A 20,098-nucleotide genomic window follows, 5' to 3' on the forward strand; every position below is an offset into this window, starting at 1 on the left:
GATTGGATCAACTAGGTAGCACAATTTGACAGATTCTTAAACTCCAAATCTGGCTTATAAATGATTTCTAAACAAATCTTGAAAGTTCACCGTCAGCGATGCTTTCTAGAAAAAACCTTATTCTATGAACAAAACAATCAAGAAAATACACAGGACAAAACACATCAAGATCAAGACAAAAACCCTCACACTGTCACACAAAACAATAAAGTTAAATACTATAAAATCTATAAAAAGACTCGACAATCAGTTCGTATTTCCCCATGTTTCTTCCCTCTCTTGACACCAATGGAACCCATTTTATCCATAGTCCCTCCATACGCCTTGAGAAACCTCTGCTTATCTCTAGCCATCTCAAGTACAATGGGCTTCGTCCTAGGGTCAAGGAAAATGGCTTGATCCGACTCGAGAAAGGCCATCTTACTTCCTAGTCCTGTGAAATATCCATTGTCAAACACAAACGGAGTTGTAGCATCGAGCGGGAGTACGACGCCGGTGCTTCCACCATAAAAAGGACACGACATACGGAGCTCCTTGAGTAATCTCGGGTCGAGCGTGGGGTCGGGTTGTTTTGAGCCTTTGAAGTTGTAGAGACGACCAACGAAGTTTTTACAATGGGCAAAGCCGATGGTGTGAGACCCGGAAAGGACAACAAGTTCCTCTACGGTTAGGCCTTTGGACGCGAAGAGCTTGATGAGTTGATCAACGGTTGAGTTTGATCGAGGTATGTTTGGAGGGACGTTCGTGGCCGTTGATCTTTTGCCGTCCCATCTTCCTTTTTTCACTTGATAGTAAGGTCCACCTGCCTATTTGGAACCAAAACAAAACATTAGTCAAATGACACGTCGATATACGTTAACCATCGGAGTGGGCACAATACACTTTGGTTTATTCTACTTAATTATGTTTAAAACTCGGTTTTTGATAATTTAGTCAAAACCGTCTTGGACAGTGGACAAATACAGCATTGTTATAGCCTTCCGGTTTGGTTGAAATTTGAGATACATTTGAACCGATTCTAGGACTACAAAAATCTGTTTAGTACCGAATTAGTATATGAACACCAAAAATATTATTATAGTAATTAGTAGGAGTAAAGTTGGACTTTATACCAGGTGGATGAAATCTCGAGCGGCGATGGCGAGGATGTCAGAACAAGAGACGAGAGAAGGGCAATGAGACTCAACTAATGCCTTTGCCTTGTTGATACTCTCAAATCCTTCTTCTCTCAATTCCTTATTCTCATAAGCGTCTCTTTCTGCTAATTTCTTGCTTCCTTTCTTTGTTTCTATCAATATCGACCCATCACAGCCCTTCAAGAATTCAATTTCAATTTATCTTGATCATCAGTCGTCGTAGTCCATAATCAATTACTAGTTTGCAGGCATGAGATGTGTATTGTTATTTGCTAAGCAAATAGCACATGTTGTAACCAAATTACTGTTGAGTTTTTAGTTGACCAAAACTGTTGAGTTTATTGCCTAAAATGCGCCGAATCTTGACTGCTGTTTGCTAATCTGCGCTACGTTTGAAACCGAACCCGTGAAACATATTGTCGGGATTATGTTCCGTATTAGTGTTTTGACTTTCCAATTACTACTGCGGTACAATTGGATGATCATTAAAATTTGACCGTGCCAGTTAGTAATTCTAAAATGCAAGTTCTGCTATGAGTGCTATAGATCGTACCTAAGAAAAAGAATGCAAGATTCAGTTTTGGTAAAAAAAAAATTGACCTCAACGAAGCAGTCGTGGAAGAAGAGGCGAATGGTGGCTGGAGCTGAGATGGGAACTTCTTTGAACCGCTGAGAAGTGATGGAACCGACGAGATTTTCGAGCTGAGGACATTTCTTGGAGTAGTAATCGACGGAGAGGTCTCTGTGGTGGATTCGCCGCAATGCCGGAGGCTGAGAGGTTGTGGGGGTAATCGAAATGGTTGATGCGAGGAAGAGAAAAAAGAATATTGCGGATAAAAAAAGAGATAGGACATGCATGGTGGGGTTGTGAGATACTGTGATTCTGGACAAACTAATAAATAGTTTACAGTTTTTTGTACTGTTTACATAGTGACAACAGAAACAACCTAAGTCAAATCTCGTTAAGTGACAAACAAGTTGATTTTTTTATTTTATTTTTAAACAGAAATATTTTGTGAGATAAGAAAAGAGTGACACTCACCTTTAGTGCGTTGGGAAATTTATAAAACATATGGCTTAGTAAGATCTCATTTTTTCTGTGTAATTCACTCAAAAATGTGGAATCAATCATGGTTTATTAACTTTATAGATATTTGCCGACAAAAAGAAAATAACCTTCTCGATCTTTTGAGTTGAATGCGTGATAATGTATTCCACTAAATGTTACACAATTTTTTTTCTTTCTGGAAAAGGATTAATATGTAATGCGATCCTGTAATTTGTTAAATGAGATGGAATAAATATAAATATGTAAATAGTACTCCATTAAATATTAGGTTTACATGTTGTCCCGTGATTACATATGATCTAACTAACATCTCTTAAAAAGATCGTTTTTGTATTGTTTTATGTGTTGTATATAATACCTGTATCTGGTAAGGATAAAAGAAGTGAACTCACTATCAAAAATTTAGTGTTTGTATCGATGCATGTTTGCATTCAAAGATGATCGTTCGATTTAAAAAAACAAAGAAAAGAAGAAGATGATCGCTCGATCTATTATAAATTGTCTGGATCAATATCAACTAGTGCTTAAACAAAACTAAATTAAAAACGTTTGTCTGAAAATCAGACTGACATATCCATAGTTAAAACTTAAAACTATTGAGAGAGTAGAGATTGATACAATAACACACATGACCATGTTAAGAGAGAAGATTCCAATCACTCACGGGCGAACGAATTAAAGCAAAAACATTGTGGCAAAGATTCTTGCTTTGCTTTGACTAAACAACATTATATTGTGATTGGATCATTTTTTGTTTTTGTACGTACACTGAAGCTAGCTAGTAGATTTTTAAAATCGTGCAACATAGTACTTTTTTTTTTTTAATTTTAAATTATATTTGAAGAAAAAATAAACGTTTTACAAAATTTAGAGTAAGAACCATTTTTAATAATCTCCTAAGAGATAAAATATAGGAAAACAAATGACCCAGGTTAATAAAATCTTGGTGCGAACCATTTTTGCAACATCTTTACTTATTATATTTTACTACATAAGATTATACTGACAATACTGCATCAATTGCTATGTGAATCATCTGACAAGCCATTATGTTAGTACGCACCTGACTCAAGTGTTGATCAAGTTGAAGGTCTAATCCATCATTCATTTTGTTTTGGAACTCAGGTTGCGTTTGGACTACTTTGGTTAGGTCTTTAATTGGACTATTAGAATTGGACCCGTGCTAAAGCACGGATTAACATTTATTTTATTTATATTGTAATTTTTATTTAAAGTGTTATATATATGATTGTTTTTTTTGTTTTTTTTTTGCTCAAACACTATGCCATGAAATCATATGTTGAATATAACTTATGAAAATAACATCTATTTTGTAAGATCTATTCTAGTAAATCTAGATTTTGACCCGTGGTATACTGCAGTTTAAGTTATTTGATAAAATATTAATTTATGTTTGTTAATTTTATTTGATTTGTTTACTTTTCAAAATTATATATTGTATTTTATTGTTAATTATATGACTTAACCTACACTATACCGCATATTAATTATTTTGTTACAGTATTAATTAATCGATTTAATTAGATACGTCTATTAATCTAATAATCATATTGTTAACAAAATTTATCCATGTAGCACCAAATTAATGACATTTTAAGTTTCAGTTAATATCTACTCAAACATGTCTAGCCATATAAACCGTCATGTGATATTTTAATTCATAAAAATCTAAATATATTTTTAAAATTTAAAATGTTTTAAGAAAGTTTCTTTTTTTAGAAATTGAACTACTTATAATATTTGAACTTCTTATAAAGTTTAAATATTATTAATATCTTAAACAGTTATAAATGTTAAATGTTTTAATAATTGAAATATTAATAATTTTTAAAGTTTTTAAAAAGTTCACAAAATAATGAGATGATATTTTACCCGTCTAGCACAAAATTAATGACATTTTAATTTTCTATTAATATCAACTCAAACATGTCCTGCCATATAACCCGTCATGTGATATTTTAATTCGTATATATTATTAAAATTTAAAATGTTTGAATAAATTTTATTATTTTAGAAATTGAAATATTTATAATATTTGAACTTCTTATAAAGTTTAAATATTATTCATATCTTAAATATTTTATAAAAAGATAAATGTTTAAATAATTGAAATATTAATAATCTTTAAATTTTTTAAAAAGTTATACATTTGAATTTTTAAAGTTATTAAAAGTTGAAATTCTTTAAAATAAAGAACCATAATAAAATGTATAAATTTTTTAATTTAAATGTCTGATAAATCAAGGTTTCAGCTCATTCGTATTCAGAATCATTTTGGTTTTTTTTTTATTAATATAACTTTGAATCTTTGCCTAGTTTTCTTAGGTGATGTAGGACATTTTGTATATTTTTTTATTCATCAGTGTAGCAACATATGTCTGTTTAAAAAAAATTTAAATTACATCATATGCAGAAAAAATCATAAATTTTATTAACTAAATATATTAGATAAAAACTTAAAATAATTTAAGTATAAAATAAAATAAATATAAAAGAAGAATCACATATTTTTGTTTTAATTAGATTGAGAGATTTCATTTTTTAAATATTACCTATAATTAATTTATAGATTTAGGTAATTATAGTTAAAGCTTGCCTATTTATAATTACCTAAATCTATATTATTTTTACTTACAAAAAATCAGTCTAACCCGTAAAAATCAGCCTAACCCGTAATTATATAAGGGATACTTATAAAACCAGCGCATTATTACCGGTTCAGAAAAACACGAAGCTACATAAACCGGTTCTTCCGGTCGAACCGAAGTTAACCCACGGAATTGCGAACCGACGACGTTTCCCGTTAGGGTTCTAAAACAATATGATATTTCCAAACAATGGACTTCTGTAAATTTTTGTGGATTAGATCTATTTTGCATACAACGTGTTCGACAATATTCCTCTGAGAAATTCATCTTCATCATTTCGTTGAACACCATGAAATTGAGAAGAATCCTTGGTTCTATTTCGAGTCTGGCTAAAGATACTAAGCTCTCTTCATCTTCTTCGTATAGACAAATTTTCACTTCGCGTTCATCTTCATGGCAACGAGATGCCGGAACTAAGAAGCTCTCAGAAGTTTTACCTGGAAATCACAAAAAATGGGCTTCGCTTGGTTCAGTCAGAAATTCGCAATTCGCATCTGGGTTTACTCCTTTGCAGCCGAAACCTTTGGATTCAATCATGGATTTAGCGAGAGCCAAGACTAAATCTCCCGAAGAACTCACTTCCATCTGGGACGATGTAAATCTAAAATTGGTCCTTGGATGTGTGTTTTGTATCTTTGAATTGCATTTCGTTGGATCTTACTACAGTTTTATTTTTGTGTCAGTATCACTTGGGACGAGGTCATATTGGGATAACGATGAAAGCTCAGCTTTATCGATTGTTGGAGCAACGAGCATCCGAATGGTAATAACAATATGATTGTCCTTGTTCTTGCTAACATAAAATCTTGATTTTGATCATTCTTCTAATTGAACGTTACAATTGCAGCCGATACTTTGTCATTCCATTGTGGAGAGGCAATGGCTACATTACTATGTTTGCTCAAGGTTCAAACTCTAATCCTCCATTATCTTATCTTTCATTTCTTGTTGTGATAATTATTTGAAAAAAATGGTTACATAACATTGTTTGCTCAAGGTTTGTGGTAGCTTTTATCAGGGACTCTTCAGTTAAGTTAGTGAGATTAGCATTTAGAAATTAGCAAACCCCCTGATCTCAAGAACTGTTTATTGTTTCGGTATGTGAGGCTGAATCTTGCTAGATGTAACATTTAGTCCTCCTTTTGGTGTCATAATGAGAAATTCATATGAATTGGTTACATACTTTACATGACATTGTTAGCTCTAGGTTTGTGGTAGCTTTTATCAGGGAGTTCGATTGAAGTAGTGAGATTAGCAATGAACATTGTTTTACTTATTCAGGACAAAAGTTAGTAACCTACTGATCTCAAGAACAGAGCTTTTTACTGAGGGTATGTGAGGCTGAATTTTGCTAGACGTACCATTATGTGAGTGGGTTCATTTCCTAGGAAAACGAAGAGCTCTTCGGTTTATGATCTTATTCTTATGTAAACGGTCAATTTTATTGTGGCAGTTCAAGCACCTCACATGATTTTCACTGGTCTCGAAGACTACAAAGCAAGAGGAACTCAAGCAGCTCCTTACCTGACTGCCACATTCTACACTGAGCTTTCAGAGACAAAGGACTTGGTGTTTATCCGAGGAGATGTTGTCTTCACAAGCAAACTCACTGACGAAGAGGCGAAATGGATCATGGAGACAGCTCAGTCTTTTTACTTGAACGACTCTCGGTACAAGCTGCTCGAACGTTTCAATAAGCATACTCATGACTTCGAGTTCAAAGATGTGCTACAAGCTCTAGATATGCCTGTTCTGTGATTTTTTTGCTTAATCAGGAGGAAAAAAAACTTCTCTGATTTTTTGAGTTCTTGAAAACACTCCTTTTATTAGAATTGCTTTTGTAAGGTAATAAGACTATTTATTATTCATAACAAAACAAGTTTGGCTGAGATACTTCTCTTGTGGCAAATATCAGATTTGAGAGATTTTGTTCTTGAATAAACAAATTTTGAGTAAAGGACTCCTTTTTCAAATCGAGAAAGTGATGATGTTATTCTTCAGGTGGATTATATCAACAAATAAAAAACATCGGGGGTGAATTTCAAAGAATCGATAAATTCATGTCGCGTTTCTCAAGTTTTATAAATATGAAACGAAGGCGTTTTAGGTATTAGGCCCAACATCTACGACACATATATTATTATTAATTAAGCTCTCGCTCGTCTCCTTCAAGCTAAAGGGGAAGGTCATCGGACTCGTGAAAACAACAACACTCGGGAACTATCTCAAATCTTTCTACAGTCTTCTTCCAAAACCCCTACACCATGTACGCTCTTCATCTTCATCTTTCTCCCGCCTTTTTCCCTGTTTACAGAGACGTGGTTACATCTGTATAGCTTTTTCAACTATGTGTTTATTATATACTCATCTGCCTCAGTTTTTTTTTATTCTCGCTCTTCAGCTTCCTCCGTAATGTCAGAGAACCAGTCGGAAGAAGTTCAGCAAATCGAGAAGCTCTATGAGTTCAGTGAGCGCCTCAATGCCTCCAAGGACAAGTCTCAGGTTCGTCTCAATTTTTCCAACTAGGGTTTGAATTTAATTGAAATTGAGTATTCCCTTGTTTCTGCCCCGGATTATGAAATTAGGTTAGTATGGAAGATTGATTCGAATTTAGGCTTCTCTAGGTTTGCTATTGTTCTGATTTTTCGCAGTTTACTTGATTTCGTTTCTCGTTTTGTAGAATGTTGAGGATTATGAAGGGATTATCAAGATGTCCAAGACTAGTATGAAGGCGAAGCAGCTTGCCTCGCAGCTAATTCCACGCTACTTCAAGTTCTTCCCTAGTCTCTCTACTGAGGCTTTCGATGCGCATATGGACTGCATTGATGATGGAGATCTTGGGGTATGTTCCCTTTGTCTCCTTACAGATGGGATTTATCCTGAAACAACACATTCTTAGTACTTCTTTGGCTTCCCAAGAGAATGTTTTACTTGTCTATGCACGATTTTTTTTTTTTTAGTTTTGCTTTCTTGTGGAAACTGTCCTTTTGGTTTGAGTTAAACATGTGTTTCTTTTTTTTTTTTTTTGTGTGTGTGTAGGTGCGTGTTCAAGCTATCCGCGGGCTCCCGCTGTTCTGTAAGGATACACCAGAGATTATATCTAAGATTGTTGATGTTCTTGTGCAACTTTTGAATACTGGTAACTCTTGAGATTTTTGTTACTGGTGTATATACCTATTTCCGTTTTTTTTTTCTTTTTCTCATCTGACTTGGGAGGTTTTATGATTTTGAAGAGGAACCTGTGGAGCGTGATGCTGTGCATAAGGCTCTGATGTCATTGATACGACAAGATCCGAAAGGTAGTGTTATCGTTGTTCTATATGAAAATACTGATTCTGTTTTAAAAATTTTACTCTTGATCATGATCAGGCGTAGGTTTAAGTGAATAAATTACTTGCTATGGTTGTAGTCTGCTAAATGATCTAAGATTTTCAATATGATATCGCTACTGACTCTGCAATTCTCTTGTGTTTTGCTAATTTTTTTGTCTCTTTTGTTACAGCATCTTCGACTGCCTTATTCACGCATGCTGGGGTTACTCCAACTACCGATGATCAAATCCGTGAAAAGGTCTTGAGTTTCATCAGAGAAAAGGTAACTATATACCAATGGCTTTTCCTATATGCAAGGTTCCCAGAATAGCGTTGCATGACTTAATTTGATATTTATATCTCATTGTTTCCACCAAGTTAGACCTATTGGGATTTTATTTAGACCAGTAAAGTAGACATGATGTACAAACTCTGCTTAGACCAGTCAACCAGTAAAGTAGACATATTGGTTCAGTTGCAAGATGTACAAACTATACTTAATCAACTAAAGTGGCTGATATCTAGTGCATGTTTTAGTCATGTCTCCTCCTTGACATTGTTTATGATTTAAAAGAAGTTCCCTTAACAATAACAGAGGAAGTGATATGAAAATGTGATAATGGTATGGATATCTATTATATTAGGAAAACAATCATTTGAGGGGTTTGTAATACCATAAGAGCCTATATTCATTGTATATCTTTTTATCTTAATTTATATGTAGGTGTTTCCTCTTAAAGGGGAGCTCTTGAAACCTCAAGAGGAGATGGAAAGACATATAACAGATTTGATCAAACAGGTAAGACCTTTATCTGGTGTTTATGCAGTTCCTTTTGTTTCTTCTATCTGCCTCTTCTTCTTTGTCATTTGTTCTTGACTTTATTTGGATTTCGCAGAGCCTAGAAGATGTAACTGGAGGGGAGTTTAAAATGTTTATGGATTTCCTGACAAGTTTGAGTATATTTGGTGGCAAAGCTCCTCAAGAAAGAATGCAAGAACTTGTGGAAATTATTGAAGGACAGGCGGATTTAAATGCACAATTTGAAGTAAGTTTGTGGTATTGCATCTTAAATGCACAATTTGAAGTAAGTTTGTGGTATTGCATCGTTCAATCTGGTGTTAGTTGGTTGTGTTGCATCATCGTGAAGATACACCTACATTTCTTGATTGTTTGAAATGATAGTACTATTTATCCCGCTGTGTATCAATGTTCTTTTTAGTTGCATATCACTATTCAGTTTGACATGTTCTGTGGCAGTAGTATATATCCATCCTTTGTACATACTCCATCCTGTTGACAAAAAACTTAGAAAAATGTACCACTCGCTGCATTCTTTCTCTTGAGTGATGTTATTTTCCCTTGAACTTCAGTATATTCTTTGGTCCTGGTTTGAAGGCAAGGAAACACACAAAATTGTTAAATTGATAGTATGACCATAGTGAGTTATGCAGACTTGATTATGCCTACTCTGATATTATGACAACACTCTATATTAAATTTTCCTGTATCCCCCATATGGTGAGTATAATAGTTCGAAGTATAAGTTGGACATCCAAATTTATATGAGAATATCCTTGCACTATGGTATTATTCCTGATTATAAATATTGGTTTTCGCAGGTTTCAGACACAGATCATATTGACAGGTTGATATCATGCCTGCAACTGGCTCTTCCCTTTTTTGCGGTACGAACTTGGAATAAGAACTGCTAGTAGCTGGATAGAGTCCCATTCTATAAACTTATCTTACTAACTTCGTTCTCTTCTGAACAGAGAGGTGCTCCCAGCAGCAGGTTTCTTAGCTATTTGAACCAACATATCATGCCTGTTTTTGACAAGGTATCGTGGTATTTCTTTGCTTTCTTATTTCATACTTGTGTTTATATCAGCATGTGATCCCTGTGTGCTCTTTTAGGCATCTGTTATCTACTCTCTTAGACATAATGAAGAATAGTTTATGGCACTAATGGTATGAAAGCTAGTTTCTTTTAACGTTTAGTTAGTCCATATTTGTAGGTATTTGTGCTTGTTTCTCTTTTGCCTTCTTTCATGTCAATATCTGTATCACTCCAAAAAAGGAGCTTCGTGGCCACCATAATAACTTCGAGTTCTTTTTTCTTAACTAGCTGCCGGAAGAGAGGAAACTTGATTTGCTCAAAGCTCTTGCTGATATTTCTCCATACACAACTGCTCAGGAAGCAAGACAGCTGCTTCCTTCCATCGTTCAGCTTTTAAAGGTACCTCTTTTAAGTGCCAGTGTGTCATGATTCCTTTGAGAATTAGTTTGTGGTCATTCTTGCTTATATTGTATAAGTTCACTTTTGAATGTAAATGCATTACATGCAATATTATGAAGAATGTCACACTCTTTGTTTTCAGATATACATGCCTGCCAGAAAGACTGGAGAGGAAATGAACTTCACATACGTGGAGTGTTTGTTGTATGCGTTTCATCACCTTGCCCACAAGGTAACCAATAACCTTATTTGTGATGTATCCCGTTCTTTTTCTTTCTTCCTTGTTTTACTTATCTGATTATGTTGAACATATATAGGTTCCAAATGCTACAAACAGCTTGTGCGGGTACAAGATTGTGACCGGCCAGCCGTCAGACAGATTGGGGGAGGACTTCTCAGAGTTGAACAAAGACTTCACTGAGAGGTATTGTTAATTCTTTGATATGACATCCAAAATTTGCACGCTGAAACTTCAGTTTATCTTCGTTGTTTAGAGACAATTTTGTTTTTGGTAATCTAAGAAAGAAGAGGTAGAAGAGTTCCTGGTAGTTTTAAATGATATCCTAAAGCTTTTGTTTTTGTGATTTGCCAACCATTGGTGCAGATTGACCGTTGTTGAGGATCTGACCAAGGCAACATTGAAAAAATTGACTCAGGGAATGACTGAGCACAACAAAGCCATGTCGGCTGCTAAGACAGATGAAGAGAAGGCGAGCATTGTAAGTACATTAACCTGGAACTCCCTTCTTTTTAACCAGTGTTGTTTGCTTTCAGGACTAACGCACCTTTGTGATCTTTATTTTTTCCAGAAAACAAAGAAGCAGAATACTACAACTGGACTTAGGACCTGTAATAACATATTGGCAATGACAAAGGTGAACATCACAACATCTGTCTTTTCCCTTGTTTTTCTTTTGTTTTGGTGGAAACATATAATTTGATGTTATAACTTAAACTTGGGGAAATTTTTGATATGAAACAGCCATTACATGCAAAAACGCCTCCTTTTATCGGAGACACTAATCTCAACCTTTCTTGGAAAGAAGCAACAAAGCCGTTAGCCTCAACCACAACAAAAACAACAATCGGGTTTGTTGCTACGTCTACTCTAACTCCAACTTTCTGTTGTCTTGTATATCTGTTTGTAATTTACATTTCCAATAATTCACAGAGGAAAGCGGCCTGCTAATAGCAACAATGGAAGTGGTAACAATGTCTCAGCAAAGAAAGGACGTGGTTCAGGTGGTGCTATGCAGAGCCAGCTTGTGAACAAGGCCTTTGAGGGAATATCATCCTATGGTGCTGGTAGAGGCGGGAACCGAAATTGGGGAAGACGTGGAGGTGGTCGAGGAAGAGGACAAGGAAGAGGTCACTGGTAATAAAAAAGCTTCCATGAGAGGATTCCATAACTGTGTTTCTGTTTCCGTTTATTTGTAAGTGTCTTTGTTAGGACAAGTTTTGGTTTCGATACATGGTAGAGTTGGGAGACTTCTCATATCAGAATAGACCCTTTGTGTGGTTTTCTCTGTTCACTATGGATGGAGAAATTTGAATTAGAATCTCTTTTGTTAATTTCATTGTGTCAGAACAAAATTCGAGCATTAATGATGACCTTAAGACCTTAAGTATATAAATTTAGTATTTTAGCCCTCACATACATAAGAGAGGGATTACTTCCGTAGCACGTCTTTGGAGTTGGCAATGTCTCCGCCGGAGACTCTCCGGTAAGCGCACTGTTTCTTGTCCAAGTGAATGGTTATAGGCTCATCAACGCTCTTACTATTATATTTATTACAAAAGAACATGTTTTAAAAACTTACCATTCATCATCTTAATAATTTGGTTAATTTGCTTTATCTAAGATTCAAAAATTCATTACAAAATTTATATAATATGACTCACCTACCGCGAATTAATACTGTTCACGTTTTAAACATGATCCTATCAGTCTTCATCGTACTCGTTCAAAAATTAACCTTAAAAAGAGTCTTTGTTTATTATATTTGTAAGATCTTGTCTAATATGTGGGGTTTCGTGTGCTTGTATATATACATATAGAGGGAAACCATCCGACCAAATTACTCACTAAATCTTCGAGTTTACTTCCATGGCAGGTCTTACGCTCTTCTTCTCCTTTCTCTCTCTACCTTTGATCATCTCTGGTGTGAGCGCTCGTGTCATGAGTCCTGTCCCTCTGAATACTTCGTTCTTGATTTCTGATGGCCTCCATGGCGCCTCTGATTATGATTCTATCACTCTCGATCCTCCAAAGAACGTGTCCGGGACAGCGTGTGTTCATGTATACGGGTTTCTTCCATGTTCAGACAATGTTGGAAGTTATATCTTCCAAGTTTTCTCCTTTGGGTGTCTCTTGATCATCGGTGACTATTTCTTGTCTGAAGGAAGATCGAAGCTCTTTCTAATCTTCGAGGTCGGGTTTTATGGTGGTATCGTCTTCCCTCTTCTTACAATGTTTCCAAGAATTGTCCTGATGCTCTGTAAGGATCCTCATTCTTTAGTTCACTCCAGGAAAACATCTGAAAACATATACTCGAGTTTAAAACTTTTCTCTCTTTTTTTTGTTTTGGTTTTGATCTCAGCGACTGGACTATCATTGAGCAGCGATGTTGCCAACTCCTTCATCATAGGTGACAACGTTGGTGGAGTTACCGTGGGATATACTGTGTTTGCTCTCACAATTCAATGGGGAGCTTGTGTTGTGTTTATCATCACTGGCCCAAGTTCTGACCAGTCAGTAAGAACAGCAACCACTGTAAGATTTTCATATTGTTTCTTTTCTTCTAGTCTGGAATCTGTTAGCTAGTTTCTTGAGACTCAAGGATCTCTTATGAGCATATATATTTTTATAATTCGTTCCTATCGTCAAAGAATGTTCATCAAAAAATCATACAGGATGGACATAGCCAAAGAAAAAAGATAGTGAAAAGCCTTGTTGGTACGCTCAGTTTCTTAGATTCCTTTTTCTTTCTTCTCTTGACAATATTTTTGGTATTAAAATTTTTGTGGTCTATCTCTCTCCAGAAGCAAGCGTAGAAGCGGATCCTAAGAACAAGAAAGCAGCAGGGATTATGTTGTTGAGTCTATCTCCCTTTCTCATGGTGACATTTTCAGCGTTCTCTGAATCACAGTCTTGGAGTCACATCATTGTGTTGATCGCACTGATAATCTCTATTTCTTCAACCGTTGTCTACTTTATTTACTCGGTATAAGCCCTTTGAAAAACCTAAGCAAAGTCTAAATGACATTTAATACTTCAAAAAGTACTGACACATTTGTGGTATATTCGCAGTATTCTGATAGGGTTAACCAAGGGAAGAGCTTAGATCACACGAGGTTTGAGCTCATGTCAGAAGTTCATAAGCACTTACATAGGTTTTCACCAAAAAACCTTATAGAAGGCGGAGAACTAAGTAAAGAGAGCTTGAAAAGGTTGTCATATATAATAAGACTCTTACTTCTGTTCTCTATATTTTTGGAAGCAAGAATTACTTCATTTTAAGCTTTCTTACATCGTAAATCACTGCTTATATCTTTAGTTTGTTCGAGAAAACTGATACGAATAATGACGGGAAGATACAAATATCTGAGCTAAAAGACTTAACCATTGAGTTGTGGAACTTTGGGAGAATGAAATGTGACATCAATGAGCTCGCTAAAGAGTTTCTTGAGGAATTTGATGGAGACAGAGACGGTCAATTGAAAGAGAATGAATTCGAGGAAGGGATCACAAAATTTCTCAAACAATACAAATTTAAGTTTGATAGTGTCGAGGACGAAAGAGAAGACAGTAATCACACTGTAAGTCTAATACATATGTCACATATCATTTCAAGAGAAATGCCATTTTGGATATTTCTCTACTTTGACAATGTTTATGAAATCATGATGTGTTGCAGGAGGAGGTCGGAGTTCTTAAGCTAGAAAAAACGAAGCAAACACTTGTCACAAAACTGCTCTCTATGGAAACATTGGGAGCTACCATTGAAGTCATCGCAGGGATCCTAATTGTACTCTTTCTAGCTTAACCTTTTATGATGAACATTGAGCTTTTATCGGTCTCAGCTGGAATTCCTTCTTTCTACATCGTGTTCGCGATTATCCCTTTGGCTAGAAACTTAAAGAACACTCTATCCACACGCTTCTGTCGTGGGAAAGACAAGAAACAAATATCATCCAATACTTTCTCCGAGGTTAGTTCAACTACATATTCACAATTCCTTAACTTGGATAACACGTTAAGATAACTCGAAATTTTAAGGGCATTTTTGTTGGTTTCCACAGATTTACAAAGATATTACAATGAATAACCTCATGGGAATTTCAATCATATTGGCAATTGTATACACAAGGGGGTTGACATGGAATTACTCAGTGGAAGCTCTTATCGTTGTGGTCATTGGCCTCATAATAGGCTTACCGGTCTATATGAGATCGACTTACCCCTTCTGGATGTGTGTATTAGCCTTTGCTGTGTACTTTTTTATCTCTTCTCCTTATCTATCTCCGCTTTCATTTTCTAGACAAGAACTAAGTTTACACCACTAGGTGAGACTGAGAGTAATAAGGCAACATTTCAAAGAGTAATGCCATCGGTGTCTTTCGTAGTTCTTGCACATTTCAGTTGTTCTGTTTGGTTGTGATGTATGTGATCTATGTGTTGTATATGTGAAAGCTCGTCTTTGGAGACATTGTTGTTGATTCTTCTTCTCCAATAAAACCTATGAACACAACTTTGTTTCCTTCAAGTGTGAATTCCCATATGAATCTATTTTCTTTATTTATTAATTATGGACATAATTTTAGAATTTTATATTACTATTTGAATGTGTGTCGAAAATTCGTATCTTTTTGTGGAAACAGCTTAACTAAATTAGTCGGAGTATTTTCTTTCACGAATGTTATCATTGTTATAACTTGCATATATATAGAAGAAACTTAGCATATGTTCTTCGCTGATTTAGAAGAACAAAAAGTATAATGTAATGGTTATTTTGAGAGCAAGTGGTATTCGCAAATTTAACTCGGAAGATTCAATCTTATTGGGCCAATAAACTGACCTTCCCTTTGCAAACACTGATAATAACATATTCTAGTGTGTAAGTTGGATCCGGCAGCACTATCTTTATTATATTTTTGACGTGATCCGGCAGCAGTATCTTAGTATCTTGATGATATTATTTCTTTTTTACTAATGTTATAATATAACAACTTGCATTCTAGCTAACATCAGTCCAATAATAATATTACAACTCGAAAGAAGTGCACACAATACTTGTATTTAAATTTAGGTCCGATAGGCGTCAAATTTGTTCTTCTCCGAATATCAAAGTTTTGATGAATAAATAAGTCACATTGTGTTTCCCAACACATAATAGATCAGAGGACAACTGTATCACAACTGTTCATGTCCACGTAAAACTTATCCAAAATATATTAAAATAACCCATAGTTGAACCCCCCCCCCCCCCCCCCCCCCCAAAAAAAAAACCCATAATAATGTCAGAAATTCCATAATTTGAATTTAACCTAATGTTGGAACTACCAAATTTGATGTCTTTATGAAAGTATTGTGATGAGAAAAAAAAAATGGATCGATCATAAGAGATAAACAATTATGACGACAAAGCTCTTTGGGTGTTTTAAAGTGAAAGGCTGATCAGAAGATATAAACTTTTGGTGGTATATGTACTCTACTTGACTACTCTATTCAATTTGGATATTAACTTTTTGATCTATATATGTTTTGGAATCAACTGGAAATTTGTTGTTAAGATAACGATTGAATCTGGATATTCGGTTAAATAGATGATTTTCACTGTAAAATATTATATATATCTCGTATTTATCAAAAACTTGCAGTACTAAAAAAAAGAGAGGACATTTGCTTCTTGATTTGTAGTCAGCTTTTGATAATTATCGAATACGGTGGATCTAGCAACTGTATCCACTTGGTCAAAATGTAAAGTTAGAATTTAACTAATAAATATTATACCATTTATTAAACATGTAAGTAAAACAAATAAAACCTGTTTTTATATCTTTTAAATAGTGGTTTTAATAAAACTCACGTGATCGTGGCCATTGGTGCATGGAGAAATGTGATTGCACGTTGTTCTTAATTTTTTTTTGTCAACTATTGTAGATTTTTGAATTCGAATAGTCCACGAACCATCAAATATTTTTGAAGTACTTTAAAAAAAATGAAATTTATCTTTTTTAACCAAACATTAATTAAATTAAAAAATAATTTCAAAATTGGTTGTCCAAACCAAAAGATAAGAGTTTACAAATGAAGTTTCAGAAATTAAAGATCTTGAAGAACAGGCGAGCAATCTGCCCTTACGTTGAGCTCTCGTGTGATCCGGATTAGTGTGAAGGAAGGAAAAGATGATATGAGCAAAAATAACTCCTCCAAGAGACTCGAAAAAGCAGGCCAATCATCAGGCGTTTGCACCATCGCCACTAATTCTGTACAGTCCGTCTCAAAAATCTGACAGGCAACTCCAACCGCCAACAGAGACTCCATAACCCAGATCAGAGATTGTAACTCCGCGTGTAAGGATGTAGGACCGCGTCTATGACTCCGTGCGCCCAGAAAAAGCGTCGAATCTACACCACTACAACACCACCAACCCAGACCTTGAAAAGGGTCTGAACCTTTCCATGAACCATCAATCTGACACCGAGGAAAAGATCCCTTGTCCTCCAACATTGGCGGAGGATGCAGATAACTCCCCGAGAAAGAGTTGACTTCCTCCCACAATAATTTATCATTAGTCGCCTGAACTAAAATATCCACCGGCTCGGCCTCTGAACCCTGGTAAACTTTTTTATTCCTATCCTTCCAAAGTGACCAAAGAATCCAGGGGAGACGACAAGCTATATCAGAAACCCTCGACTGGGAAGCCGCCCGCCAGAAAATAAAATCTAGATTTGCATAGATTGAAGCATATGGGAAGCCATCTAGAACTAACAATATCGGGGACAACGCCCAAACATCTCGCGAACGAGGACACTTAAAGAGAGCGTGATTTATAGTTACTGTCGCAGACGCACATCGTTTGCACAGAGTATCACACCGAACACCCCGATGCGCTTGCCGTTCTAACACTGGGAGAGTACCCGAAGCAATCTGCCAGAAGAAGTGTTGAACCTTCGGGGGAACTTCAAGTTTCCACGATTGGGCCCGAAGGGCCATACATTTCGGCCCGTATTCAACATCCGCCATTAAATAACAGGCTAACCGATATCCTGATTTAACCGTATACTTCCCTGACTTGGTAAAATGCCATACTAATCGATCCGGTTTCTGAACTTTACTGACCGCCATACTCCGAATAATCGGTATATCCGCCGGGTCCAGAAACTCCTCCAGGATAGGCAAATGCCAATCCTTCGTGAAAGGATTTATTAAGTGGTTAACCATCAAACTCGGTAGCAAAAATCTTCCCCGACCATTTGCTGGACGTGGCCGAATATCTGGTATCCATGGGTCCCGCCAAACCAAAATAGAACAACCCGAGCCTACCGCCCACCGCGGTCCATGTTCCACCAAATCCTTAGTTGAAAAAATACTCCTCCATGCAAAGGAAGGATTATTTGGTTTCTTGGCCATAAGAGGATGTTTATTTCTAAAATATTGGCCTTTCATCACCCGAGCCATTAAGGACGTTGGATATTGAATTAACCGCCAAAAATGTTTCGCTAGCATGGCATCGTTAAATTGTTCCAGAGCTCTGAAGCCTAGTCCCCCTGCACATTTATCTTTGCACAATTTATCCCAAGCCACCCAATGTAGACCTCGAGCCTTATCATTTGACTTCCACCAAAAAGTGGGAATAACACTCGTTAATTTAGACGTCAACTCCTGCGGCAATTTATAACACGACATAACATGGGTAGGAAGTGCCAACGCTACCGAGTTAATCATAATCTCCTTATCCCCTTTCGATAAATACTTTGCATTCCAACCATTGACTCGGTCATCCAACCGATCCTTGACATAGCCAAAAACCTTCGTTTTTGAACCTTGGAGGTTTTCAGGAATACCCAAATAAGAACCCATACCGCCCTTTTTAGATATACCAATAACTGATTTTAACTGATCCCTTATCTTAGAAGGAACCTTCTTACCACACATGATAGAAGATTTCTCTAGATTAACCTCCTGCCCTGAAGCTAGACCATAATTGCTGATTATTTCCATGACCGTCTGATATTCAGTCGCCTCTGCTTTACAGAAAATAGACTATCATCATCAAACAACAAGTGCGAAACGGTAGGACTATCACGAGCGATTGTGATACCCGTTAATTTCTTCTCCCGTTCAGTCTTTTTAATATTCGCTATCAAGATCTCAGTACAAAATATGAACAAATGGAATTTATTTATCTGTATATAATAAACAATGAATTAATACGTAATAACATTAATACTTATAAACCATCAATAATAAGTTTAATACGATTATTTATACGTATATAATAAGATTAATACATATTAACCATCAATAAACAATCTTATTAAATAAAAAATTTAATACATTTATAATGAATTAATGATTATTACTTACTAGAAAATGAAGTTTCTATTTAATTATATATGAAATGTACAGATGTAATTGTTAATATATGTCTTAAAAAATAATATTCATAATATTACGGTTCAACTACAATTTATAATTTATATATGTTATATAGTATTTCATAGAAGGGTCATGAAAAAGAGGAAAGTTAAAGTACATATTATTAAATATTTGTTATTACAATATATTGTTGAAATTATTTAAACAGTATGTTACTATAGTAATAAGACCATTACTTATAGCAAAGTCAACTATATATGGTATTTTTGTAAAATAGTTAAGATTAATTATATTTTTTTATATTTTTTTCTTTTTTGAAAAATAAAAAACTGATAAATAATCTAGAAAGAAAAATGTAAGATCTTACTTAATTATTTTGATAGATAATTTTATGTTGTCCTAAATATTAATTTTATTGTCATCATCTAAAAGTAATAGTTAACGAAAAATAGTTTTATATATGATAAGTAAATTTTAAAGTAATTTATTAAAACGATATCACAAAACAAATATCTTATACAATAAGTTTAACCAGTTTTTATAAAAAAAAATCTTGAAAAGAAAAGTGTGTGAAATTTAATATTTTTTATTTTATTTTAAATATAAATAGTATAATTAACAATAAATTAATTTTTGAAATTTTTGTTTTCTGTTATATCATAGGGTGATAAAGCAATTATGTTATGATACCATTATGTTTTTAGTATATATGTTTTAAAGACAATCAAACTGTAACTTATAAATTACTATTAAATACAAATTTGAGTTGCGTATTTAATACAATATATATGATTATTGAATATAATGTGAGTTTTTTTATATATTAGAAGATCTTTTATATTTTTAAATTAGTCTATCATAAATTAATTTGGTTTCAGTTTTTATTTTGAAATGTATGAAACCACTTTATAGTAATAGGTCAATTAGTTACAGCAAAGTTAATTAAATTTTGTATGTTCGATAAATAATTAAGATAAATTAATTTATTTATAGTTTGGTTTTTTTAGAAAAAACTGATATATGTTCTAAGAAAAAAAGGTGTAAGACCTTACTTTGATAGATAAATTATGT

The 20,098-nt window shown here is 34.7% G+C and overlaps 3 protein-coding genes and 1 pseudogene across 5 annotated transcripts; 3 read left to right on the top strand and 1 right to left on the bottom strand.

The window, feature by feature from the left end:
* Positions 1-5: 5 nt before the first annotated feature.
* LOC104700032 (peroxidase 19-like) lies at positions 6-2,092 on the bottom strand. The gene is made up of 3 exons (XM_010415479.3): positions 1,737-2,092; positions 1,113-1,313; positions 6-806 (listed from the first exon to the last, which is right to left on the bottom strand). Exons 1-3 carry the CDS (start codon positions 1,992-1,994, stop codon positions 228-230), a joined length of 1,038 nt encoding a protein of 345 aa, XP_010413781.1. The 5' UTR covers positions 1,995-2,092; the 3' UTR covers positions 6-227.
* Positions 2,093-5,052: 2,960 nt separating this feature from the next.
* LOC104700033 (uncharacterized) lies at positions 5,053-6,831 on the top strand. Its single transcript, XM_010415480.3, has 4 exons — positions 5,053-5,469; positions 5,558-5,637; positions 5,722-5,780; positions 6,328-6,831. The coding sequence occupies exons 1-4, from the start codon at positions 5,164-5,166 to the stop codon at positions 6,630-6,632; spliced, it is 750 nt and encodes a 249-aa protein (XP_010413782.1). The 5' UTR covers positions 5,053-5,163; the 3' UTR covers positions 6,633-6,831.
* A 13-nt stretch (positions 6,832-6,844) lies between these two features.
* On the top strand, positions 6,845-12,050 carry LOC104700034 (apoptosis inhibitor 5-like protein API5). 2 transcript variants are annotated; one of them, XM_010415481.3, is made up of 17 exons: positions 6,845-7,140; positions 7,276-7,376; positions 7,555-7,716; positions 7,914-8,013; positions 8,108-8,173; positions 8,377-8,468; positions 8,910-8,984; positions 9,082-9,231; positions 9,806-9,871; positions 9,959-10,024; positions 10,312-10,422; positions 10,565-10,654; positions 10,740-10,846; positions 11,027-11,141; positions 11,232-11,297; positions 11,405-11,511; positions 11,594-12,050. In XM_010415481.3, exons 2-17 carry the CDS (start codon positions 7,287-7,289, stop codon positions 11,799-11,801), a joined length of 1,671 nt encoding a protein of 556 aa, XP_010413783.1. In that variant the 5' UTR covers positions 6,845-7,140; positions 7,276-7,286; the 3' UTR covers positions 11,802-12,050. The 2 variants fall into 2 exon arrangements, with proteins under 2 accessions (XP_010413783.1, XP_087312978.1); XM_087456852.1 differs by having other exon boundaries at positions 6,987-7,140; positions 9,082-9,270.
* A 438-nt stretch (positions 12,051-12,488) lies between these two features.
* Positions 12,489-14,974, top strand: LOC104700035 (sodium/calcium exchanger NCL-like; annotated as a pseudogene). The gene is made up of 8 exons (XR_015560996.1): positions 12,489-12,920; positions 13,023-13,195; positions 13,336-13,378; positions 13,465-13,646; positions 13,733-13,872; positions 13,980-14,241; positions 14,340-14,633; positions 14,725-14,974. The product of XR_015560996.1 is annotated as a sodium/calcium exchanger NCL-like (transcript).
* The last annotated feature ends 5,124 nt before the right edge of the window (positions 14,975-20,098 follow it).

The sequence above is a fragment of the Camelina sativa genome, chromosome 7 (genome assembly GCF_030686135.1).
Source record: "Camelina sativa cultivar CO46 ecotype springtype chromosome 7, ASM3068613v1".
Taxonomy (NCBI): Eukaryota; Viridiplantae; Streptophyta; class Magnoliopsida; order Brassicales; family Brassicaceae; genus Camelina; species Camelina sativa.